General features: G+C 40.1%; 1 protein-coding gene across 1 annotated transcript; it reads right to left on the bottom strand.

The window, feature by feature from the left end:
* Nucleotides 1-419: 419 nt before the first annotated feature.
* On the bottom strand, nucleotides 420-5,485 carry LOC133618743 (ADP-ribosylation factor 1-like). Its single transcript, XM_072915202.1, has 5 exons — nucleotides 4,915-5,485; nucleotides 2,581-2,750; nucleotides 2,408-2,518; nucleotides 2,197-2,321; nucleotides 420-2,124 (listed from the first exon to the last, which is right to left on the bottom strand). The coding sequence occupies exons 2-5, from the start codon at nucleotides 2,720-2,722 to the stop codon at nucleotides 1,966-1,968; spliced, it is 537 nt and encodes a 178-aa protein (XP_072771303.1). The 5' UTR covers nucleotides 2,723-2,750; nucleotides 4,915-5,485; the 3' UTR covers nucleotides 420-1,965.
* Nucleotides 5,486-11,431: the final 5,946 nt, after the last annotated feature.

The raw sequence follows: 11,431 nt of genomic DNA, 5'->3' as shown, positions 1-11,431 counted from the left end.
CAGCATGAGAGGCGGCTCCCAGACAAAGCCACCCTATGAAGGAACCCGGGACTTGTACTCCCGCCCCTTTGCAACCACCTCCGCGCTCTCCTCAGGCCGGGTTTATAGGCTCAGCTGCATTAACCATAGCAGCCTAATCAACCTGCAGGAATGCTGTCCAAGATCACCTCACTGCTGCACATTGTGCTTGCTGCATTAGGTGCTTTCCAACATGCAGGCATCTCATTGCTTGTTCCTGGGTCAAGGTGGTCAAGCTAACAAGGGATGCCATGACACCCTCTTTATGCCCCCTCAACAACCCAAAATATGATTAAGAACAAGACACATTTACAGTCAAACAAATGCGCACGTTGAACATTATGTCAACAAAACGAACATATGTACTGTATACATAGTTAACAGATGAGAAAGGGGAAGAGTGAATGCATGACATTGTTTTATTGCATAGTCACATGTAAGAAAAATACATTTTAGAAATCCTTTCCAGTCACTTTAGTGCTTTTTTGTTTTACTCACACAAAAGATTAACTTAAATATTTAAATCTGTATTAATGACAAAACAAGCCCACCTCCATATATAGTCTGAGCAGTTCAGTAACACAAAGAAATGTGTATGCACACAAGTGTTTAAATATTTTCTTTAAAAACACCCACCTGATAGGATGGGGGAAATGACACTAATGTCGTCTTACATGATGCATACAACTTACAGTACGAGGCTGAGTGTGGGATAATCAGTATAGAGCTTTTTTTTTTTTTTTTAAATAGTTGCAAAGTGTACACACTCTAAGGCAGCCCTTGGACCTGACACTTGACAATACACAAAAACACCAACCAGAGAAAACAGGTAGATTCCATAAACATCCTATTAAGTCAATACCAGTGTTTATCAAACAGGAGATTGACGCTCCCAGCTGTGCATCTTTTAGTTTTGGTCACCAATTTGAATACACCACTCACAAAAAGTTGAGATACTCAACTTTTGGGTAGAATGTCAGGATTAACCTAAAATACCAACTAACCACAATATTGTTCAACAGTACCTCGCCGTTTTAGGCTGCTAACAAGATGTTTTCAGATTGAAGTGGCAACTGAGCTTAATGTCAAAGAAAATTTGCCACCAGTTAGATATGTTGCTATTCAGCTACTTGCTAGAGAACAGCAAGTTGTACAAAAAGTACTGAAACACTGAAGAGTTGGACATGCATATTCAAAAGCTTGGGTCAAATTATGATTGATATATATATATATATATATATACACACACACAGTACAGGCCAAAAGTTTGGACACACCTTCTCATTCAAAGCTTTTTCTTTATTTTCATGACTATTTACCTTGTAGATTGTCACTGAAGGCATCAAAACTGAATGAACACATGTGGAGTTATGTACTTATCCAACAAAGGTGAAAAAACTGAAAACATGTTTTATATTCTACTTTATTCAAAGTAGCCACCCTTTGCTGATTACTGCTTTGTACACTCTTGGCATTCTCTCGATGAGCTTTAAGAGGTTGTCACCTGAAATGGTTTTCACTTCACAGGTGTCATAGTTTCGATGCCTTCAGTGACAATCTACAATGTAAATAGTCATGAAAATATAACGAATTAAAATGAGAAAGTGTGTCCAAACCTTTGGCCTGTACTGTATATTTTAGCTTCATCTTTAAAACGCAAAAGCTGAATATCCCTAACTTTTTGAGTAGTGTATGTGATTGTAATATTAGATTCCCTTGCGTCTCTCCTTTTATTGCCCAACAAACAGAAAGTGAAACAACCACGAGAGAAAAAGTTAAAGCTGCCCCATTAGCATATCCTTTCATATATACATGTCAGCTTTACACATTACCATGGACCGATTATTTCCACTGGTGGCCCAGTATGTTGGCGGTAACAACAGCCAGCATGGGAGGGCTTTAAAGGCAGAATGTAGGCTCGATGAATGGGAGGGAAAGAGACGACTGTTAGAGATTGCTGAGTTGCGCAGACAACCAGTCCAGTCCTTCATAGAGACCGTCGCCATTGGTGGCGCAGGTGGCCTGGATGAACCAGGGCCTGTTGCGCAGGGTGTGAAGGCCCAGTGCGTCGGTGACTTCAGTTGGAGTCAGGGCGTTAGGCAGGTCCTGTCAATGCCACAGTGTCCGTTTCAAATCAACAACATAACCTAATCAACGTTCATTGCCCGGAGTACTCACCATTTTATTTGCGAAGACTAATAGTATAGCATTGCGCAGTTCATCCTCCGCCAACATTCTCATGAGCTCTTCACGAGCCTCGTTGCATCGCTCTCGGTCGTTGCTGTCCACGACAAAGATGAGACCTGAAACGAGAAGCGATCAAAGCCTTCATTAGTCCACTGTATTCAAAAAACAACGCAGTGCAATTCCAGAGAAGGCGCGTGCGTGCCTTTCGTGTTCTGGAAGTAGTGACGCCACAGTGGTCGGATCTTATCCTGGCCGCCGACGTCCCAAACTGTAAAGCTAATGTTCTTGTACTCCACCGTCTCTACATTAAAACCTGCACGGGGAAAGAACACATTTAATATAATTTACGATTGATAATGCAATTGTTCACCTTACCTATCGTGGGAATGGTGGTTACGATCTCTCCCAGTTTGAGCTTGTATAAAATGGTCGTTTTCCCCGCAGCGTCCAGACCCACCATGAGGATCCTCATTTCTTTCTTCCCGAGCCTTTTAAACAGGTTAATTAAATTCCCCATGTTAACTGGTGAGGCTTGTGGGGGGGAACTAGAGGCAAACACAAACAAAGAACTGTGGATGAAACTGGATGAAGGCTAGTAATAATCAAATAATCATACTTGCCAACTAGGGCTGGGCGATATATCGATATATGCGATATATCGCGGGTTTGTCTCTGTGCGATATAGAAAATGACTATATCGTGATATCGAGTATACGTTCTCACGCAGTTGCTTTTAGCTGCGGGCATTACACTACAGGCTCTCCTCGCTCTTTCCTTCTCACAGACAGCAAGCGCACCTTCTACACACATACTGTCACGACCTCCTTGAGCAGAGAGGTAGAGACATGGTAACGTTAGCTGTGATGCTAGCGGAGTGGTGCAAGCGCTAATACAAGAGAAAGAAGGTGCGAATCTGGTAACAAATGGAGGAATAATTAATTCCCAAGAAAAACAGCAGGGGGTCCATCGTCTGGCGGTGGTTTGGCTTCAAGTGGGAATATGTCGAACAGACAACTGTAATTTGTCAAGTGTAGGGCGAAAGTGTTGCTATAAATAGTAGCATTACTGCTGTAACAAACAGTTCAGGGTGTCCCAAGTTACCGGAGTGTGTTAGGTAAGGAGGAGGAGTTTTGTCCCTCCAGAGTTGCCGTAGGGCTGTGACGTAGGGTGTTTGTGGTTGTGGAAGGAGGTGTGTGATGTTGACATTAAAGAAGCGGTGGCTACCGAACCTGCCCTAATGTCTCCAGTTTATTATTTTATTAGATAAGTACACTGTATAGGCGAACCCAGGACACTCGGCTACACTGCTAATATGTAGCATCATTTGAAAAGTCACCCGCTAGACAATGAAGAGTGTTTGAAACTCCGCACGTCAATATCTCCGTTTGGTGCCACACGCCCACAACATCAAAATGTTGAGGCAAACATTTCCAGATCAACACCGTATGAAAAAAAGTGATTTTTTTAGTTGTGATTTCCTTCTCTGCATGAAAGTTTAAAAGTAACATATATTAATGCAGTATGAAGAAGAATGTTTTAATGTAGACACATATAATCATCATACTGCTGTGATTACATGCATCAAGTGTTCATTCAAGGCTAAGGCAAAATATTGAGATATATATCGTGTATCGCGATATGGCCTTAAAATATCGCGATATTAAAAAAAAGGCAATATCGCCCAGCCCTATTGCCAACCCCCCCCCGATTTTCCCGGGAGACTCCCAAATTTCAGTGCCCCTCCCGAAAATGTCCCGAGGCAACCATTCTCCCGATTTCCACCCGGACAACAATATTGGGGGCGGGCCTTAAAGGCACTGCCTTTCCTCTACAACCTGTCGTCACGTCCGCTTTTCCTCCATACAAACAGCGTGCCAGCCCAGTCACACAATATATGCGGCTTTTACACACACAAGTGAATGCAAGTCATACTTGATCAAGAGCCGTACAGGTCACACCAAGGGTGGCCGTATAAATAACTTGAACACTGTTACAAAAATGCGCCACACTGTGAACCCACACCAATATCTCCCGAATTCCGAGGTCTCAAGGTTGGCAAGTATGCAAATAATAATAGTAATAATCAAAACCATGACTCATTTTGGCATGCTGACTTTACATCTAACACGGTCACTGAATTCTGACAAACTGAGGAGTAGCAAACCCGGTTTTGCATTGAACTTCACGTTGAACACGGTTAAGTTGCAAAACAGGAAATACCGGAACGTCTTACAACAATTCTTAATGCGTGGATTTACCGCTGATAACACCGGAGAAAACAATTTAAAAAAATGTCCATGTTTCGTCTTCGATTGTTTATCATCCCTCTGTTGTAAAAAGTGTGTTGTATTAAAAAGGTAAAACATACCGAAGGCGTCCTATGCTAGCTGACAATGCTATATACAAGTTATACACAACACGAAGGAAGCGTATGGAACAAATTGTAACACACGCCGCATTTAAAGGGAATGGTTGAATTAAATGAACAAAAGTCATCTGATTAAACTTGTGTCATCTGATCGGCAAGAGACGAGTTAGCACTTAGCAGCCTGCCTTGGCTAGCATTATTATTATCTATGGGACAGTACTGGCTCTTGGGATCAGCACTGACATCACTTTAAAACTGCGGACTTTAATGACACCACACGCAGAGGACACGCAACATTAAAGTGGTTTCCAAACGGACTTTAAGACACTTTCAAAACTTACACAGCGCTTCCTTCTCAGGTGCTTGAGGCGTTACCTTCCTGCGGAAAATAGCGACCATTTGACACGTCTGAAGTTCCGCGAGTTCCGGGTTCTTCTTCTTCTTCTTTCCTCTAATGGCGGTTGGCAAGCAACCTTGTGAGGTGAATTACCGCCACCGTCTGGAATGGTTGGAGTGCGGATCTAGATCGTACACGAACACGACTCAACGTTATTTTATTTAACCATGTCTTTAAAAAAAATGTATGCATTAATTTGTACCCTGCATGTTCCGAATGCAACCTTGAAATATCCCATGCTGCTATACTAACCTTCTCTTAGTCAGGTTACTTCTAGATCTCCACCCCAGATCCCACCTCACTCCTACCCACTTCTCCAAAGTGGGCTGGCTCAGGGTGGAGGACAGAGTAAAACAACTTGCACTGAGCCTAGTCTATAAAATCCGCTACACCTCCCTGATACCGAAGTACATGTCAAACTACTTCCATAAGTAAATGACCGCCATAACCATAACACCAGGGGGATCTAAAGACTGTACATGTGTTTTGGGAGGAGATCGGAGCTTGGCTGAGAGACAAGGGTGTGGAGATGACCCAATTATTCACTATAGAAGAGATCAAATTTGGTATTTTTTTTTAAAAACGACTGTAACATAGAAATGTTTGTCAACATTATTATGCTCCTGGCAAAATGTTTTCTACATAAATGTCGATTAATGAAAGTAAAGCCTACATTTTCTAATTAGCTTAATGGCTTGGAGAATGATTAAGAGTACAAAAGCCCTTAAATTGATATATTTGGCAAAAACATTTAAAGTGATGTAGGTAGCCCTTTTTGTCTTTTTAATTTTTTTTAATTATTATTATTTAATAATCTATCTGTATTTGCTTTTGTTGTCTTTCCTTGTTGTTGAAACTACTTAAACATTTATATGACAGTCGAACAGTCACATTCTCTTTTACTTGAAAACAAGAGAGAACTAACTATGAAAGTATGTCCTTCTATCGAACAAAGTCCTTAAAATGCTCAGGTGAACGTTTCTTCCTCTCGGAACACCGCAACTCTGAGGCCTGGCTGTCCCCTACTTCTCCCGTGCTCTTCCGGGCCCTGGGGTTCCTGTCGCTGGCCGGCCTGGCTGCGTGGGGCCGGTGGTCCCTTGTTCCCTGGGGGCCACACCTGCTGTTTGTGGGTTGGGCTCTCGGGTGGCGTGGGCCGTACTCTATATTGTACATACAAATACATATATATACACTCACAGTTATTCATACATACATAGGTACCTACGCTCCCACATACATACACAAACACAGTACATACTTACATACTCAAAGTTCGTACATCCACACGCACATTCACTGTACAAACATACATATACACATACATGTACATCTACATTCACTATACAAACATACATATACACATACTGTACATATACATTCACTGTAAAAACATACATATACACATACATGTACATCTACATTCACTATACAAACATACATATAAACATACTGTACATATACATTCACTGTACAAACATACATATACACCAGTGACGTGCGGTCACTGGACGCAGGTGAGGCGGGGCTTCACCTGCCATCATGGAAAGAAAAAAAATGTAAAAAGAAAAAAAATTAATTAAATTGTTATATGTATTCAGTGATTATACTATAAAGTTATTTTCCATTTAACTTCACCAGTTTTAGATTATTTTTATTCAAAATCGCTGAATTTTCATATTTGCCGTTCAAATACTGAGAAGAGACGGTGCGGTGATCAGCAGCCAGTTGAGGCACGTCACTCAGTTGTGCCTCAACATGGATTGCGCAATGACTCGGCTAACTGCTGGCCTGCTGTGCAGTGAGACCGTATTGCTATATGAATTATATTATACATTTCCATAGTTTAGTTAGCTGAGGTATATAATGTACAGTGTATTTTGTCAACAACTGTATGTGTGTAACGTATTTCTTGTGCTGAGCAATCATAAAACTGCTGCGAAGACGCACTGTGTAAGGCTCGCAGTAATCCCGCCTCCTGGTGCCGGTTAATGCACCCCCCGACGGTAGCGCCACACCAACCAAAGCCCACACCCAAACCTTCCACGTGCAAGAACGAATCCACCCAAAAAAAGTCACTTAAAAAGAAGCCAAAAAGTGCAAAAACAACAATGCTCGCGCCGGAGGAGCCGTGAACGACTGCAGGGACACAACATTAGGTACACCTGCAGACTGCAGCACGGATTTCATATTTCATTCATTCACAACTCCTCCAACACGAACACCACTGTTCCCGCACTTATAAGTAAAGGTAAAACCATAATAAAGTTTTTTTAATTAAATGTGCTTTTTTTTTGTGCTACAGTTTGTATGTGTAATGTTAAAGTTAAGTTAAAGTACCAATGATTGTCACACACACACTAGGTGTGGTGAAATTTGTCCTCTGCATTTGACCCATCCCTTGATCACCCCCTGGGAGGTGAGGAGAGCAGTGGGCAGCAGCGGCGCCGCGCCCGGGAATAATTTTTTGTGATTTAACCCCCAATTCCAACCCTTGATGCTGAGTGCCAAGCAGGGAAGAATGCTGGTATGAGCTTTTAAACATAACCTGTTAACTGCTGCCAATCAAATGGTGAATAAGATACTCTTCAGGGTTCATATCTTTGTAAATCTGACTGTGATGAAGTCAGTGCCTCACCAGTCATGAACCTCACCGCACGTCACTGATATACACATACATGTACATATACATTCACTGTACAAACATACATATACACATACTGTACATATACAAGTACATATACATACATACACTCATGCACATAATCACGTTTCATCAAACATATATTCATGTTGTTGCCCTAGGGGGAACTGGGTATAACACATGGCACACTGACAAAGCTTAACCTATTGTTACTATAACAATCTACAAGGTTAATATAGCTGACTTCTCTTTCTTCCCCTCCATTTATCTGCTTTCTTTTGTACTTCAAGTTATCATTACATATATGTATTGTTGCATTTGAACAATTGTATTGTTGATAATAGAGGTAAGTATTGTTATTATTCATTATCAATAGTGCTATTTATGTTGGTATTTGTATTGTTCCATTTGTAGTGTAATAATGCTCATTGTCATTTCTGTATTATTATTTATTTCACTAACTGTTTCTTTGCTATCACTTTTACTATCATATTTGTACATATCCTATTTGCCAGAGGTGTGGACTCGAGTCACATGACTTGGACTCGAGTCAGACTCGAGTCATGAATTTGATGACTTTAGACTCGACTTGACAAAATGTAAAAAGACTTGCAACTCGACTTAGACTTTAACATCAATGACTTGTGACTTCACTTGGACTTGAGCCTTTTGAATTGACATGACTTGACATGACTTGCTACTTTCCCCAAAACCCAAAGATGAAAAAGTTATTCGGGAGCGCTCCGTATTTTTCATTGTGTACTTGTCTATCAGCGTTGCGTGTGTCAGCTGGTGTGCTGTCAGTACAACAGCCAATCAAATTAGATCTACTTTGTTTTCATCACACAGCATTCATCCAATCAAATTGCAGGACAACCAACGAAGAAGACATGTCCAAACCACACGCCAGTGAACAAAAAATGATACCTAAAATAATTTCGTTTGGGTATAAAAATTACGAGGTGGTCAACACAAAACGGTTTGCAGTATGCAACACATGCGGTTCGAAAATTACTGATGGAGAGGCAACAACTTCCAACTTCGTCCGGCATTTGAAGTTGCACAAAGAACGGTAAGTTTTGAATGTAAGATAACGTTTATTGGCTAAGTAACGTGACTTTTATTTGCTGTGTAGTTAAATCAGTGAGGCTGTAAACTCACTGCTAACGTTATAACGTTATTGCAAATACGGGAATCTGTTGCAGTTCACTACCTTATTCATACTTTTTGTTCAGTGATTTTTTTTCAGCAGGGTTACGTTAGTCAATATATCACACGTAACGTTAGACGGCGGTCAGCAGCACCGCGTATTTTAGCCACCTAAAAAAAGACAAAAATAGTCAAATAAAGGTCAGTTAAAATGTATACTATATTATGAATATGTGTACCGTTTTAGCTAGCTTTCTGACATACTTTTGGTTGTTTACCTCAGTGGTCCCCAACCACCGGGCCGCGGCCCGCTACTGGTCCGTGGATCGATTGGTATCGAGCCGCACAAGAATTTTCTTTTTTTTTTTCTTTTTTTAATTAAATCAACATAAAAAACACAAGATACACTTACAAGTAGTGCACCAACCCAAAACAACTCTCTCCCCCCTTTTGTTCTGGGCATTGAACATGAAGACTCTTCCTTCACTGTTCCGAGTGGCCATGAGAGTCTTGGCAGTGCCTGCCTCCAGTGCTCCAGTGGAGCGAGTTTTCAGCCATGGTGGCATCATACTACGCCCCCATCGTGCACAAATGACTGACAGACTCTTGGCTAATTTGGTCTTTTGCAAATGCAATGCAGCATAGGGCCCTGACATATAAAAAGTACAACTTTTTTGTTATGTTCACGTATATGTCATGTTTTTTCAATGTTAACACTTTTGTACAAATAAGTACATTTGCACTTTATTTTTCAATGTGTTTGTTCTGTAAAGGAATGAGTTAATGTTTAAAATGACTGGTTAATAGTGCTATTATAAAGTGCAATGTCAGCACAATTTTCTTTCCTGCAATTTAAAATGCACTTGTTTTAATAAATAAATACAGCGTTTGAAAAGCATACACAATCTGTGTTAATATATTAGTCTGTGGTTAAAAGGACTTGAAAGGACTCGAAACTCAAAATGCAGGACTTAGGACTTGACTTGAGACTTTCCAGTCTTGACTTTGGACTTGACTCGGGGCTTGCCTGTCTTGACTCGGACTTGAGGGCAAAGACTTGAGACTTACTTGTGACTTGCAAAACAATGACTTGGTCCCACCTCTGCTATTTGCTGATGTTGTTCTATTGTTGTTGTTGTTGCCAACCTAACAACGAGTGCGCCCTCTAGTGGCCTATCTGATAGAGGTGTAATTATCTCTCAAAGGAGTCAACACAAATGTGTACATACATAAATAGGTTAATAAAAGATTATCTACGATACCACAGATCCTTCCTGTGACAATCTAAATATCCGCAATTTCCGGGTTGTTCTTCTTCTTCTTTCCTCTAATGGCGGTTGGCAAGCAACCTTGTGGTGTGAATTACCGCTACCGTCTGGAATGGAGTGTGACTCGAGATCGTACACTACTCAACATTATTTTATTTAACCATGTGTTTTAAAAAAATGTATGCAATAATTTGTACCCTGCATGCTTTGAATGAATATCCCACGCTGCTAAACTAACCTTCTCTTTCACTAACTTCGTTATTTCCCTGTATATTACATTTTCTACACTGTATTATTACATGCGCTACATTTTCCATTTGATTACAATAATCTCACAGACTTGTGTTATGTTCCTCTATTAATGTCAGTGAACTATCAAAATATGTTTGTCCTAACCTCGTTCTAGTAATGATCCTTTCTACTTCAATTACCGCCTCTTATTTTTCCTACACTGCTTTGCACATACTTTTTGTTGTTTTGTTGGTTAGACCGAATTTGAAGCGTAGTGCTGTTATTGTGAAGCCGGACGTGTGTGATCGGTATAAGAAAATATTTGACATATTTTGACTAAAGTCTCAAATTCAAGTGACTTTAGACTTCCTCTCTACCATCTTTTTTCTGCTGAGCTGTGTGTGTGTGTGTGCGTGTGCGTGTGTGTGAGTGTGTTCTTGTATTTCTGCCCCTCTTGAGACATCAACAAGGAAAAATACCTTCCATATGAGGACCGGTGAACAAGTTAGGACCATCATGGTCCCAATACAGAAAAGCATTGCATCTAATAGAGAATGTCTCATTTGCACCCCTGGTGGTGAAATCTATCAAAATGAGTGTGGTCCCAAACAGGAGGGATTTTTCAAATTGACTGTGTGTCGGTTTTAAAAGTGCTCCCCCTCTGGTCAACATATGAAATGACAAGTGTGTGTAAAAATTTGAAGTGCTCCCCCTCTGGCCAACATATGTAATAACAAGTGTGTGTAAGAAATTGAAATGCGCCCCCTTTGGCCAAAATTAATTAAAAAAATAAAATAAATATGTATATAGAGACATACTGTAATAACTTGAAGTAAATAATGAAGAATACAAACCGATTACAAACAAAAACATTCAACAACAAAAATAAATGAACCAAAAGCAGTATTTTTCTCACAATGTGTCGACTTTTTTCTTATAAAATTGGGAACAATTTCTCATATTATTTGTGTTTCTGTGATATTGCAATATTTTCTCGTAATAGTGTTACTTTTTTATGTAAAATTATTAATTTTTAATGCAAAATGGTGACATTTGTCAAATAAAATTCTGACTTTTATCACATTGCCAATTTTTTTTGTTGTTCTTGCAAAATAGTGACATTTTTTGAGTAAAATTATGACTTTTTTGTCATAATTTTGCCAAGTAAAATT

The sequence above is a fragment of the Nerophis lumbriciformis genome, linkage group LG19 (assembly GCF_033978685.3).
Source record: "Nerophis lumbriciformis linkage group LG19, RoL_Nlum_v2.1, whole genome shotgun sequence".
Lineage (NCBI taxonomy): Eukaryota > Metazoa > Chordata > Actinopteri > Syngnathiformes > Syngnathidae > Nerophis > Nerophis lumbriciformis.
Note: the sequence above shows the minus strand (reverse complement) of the source record. Positions and strands in the feature narration are given on the sequence as shown.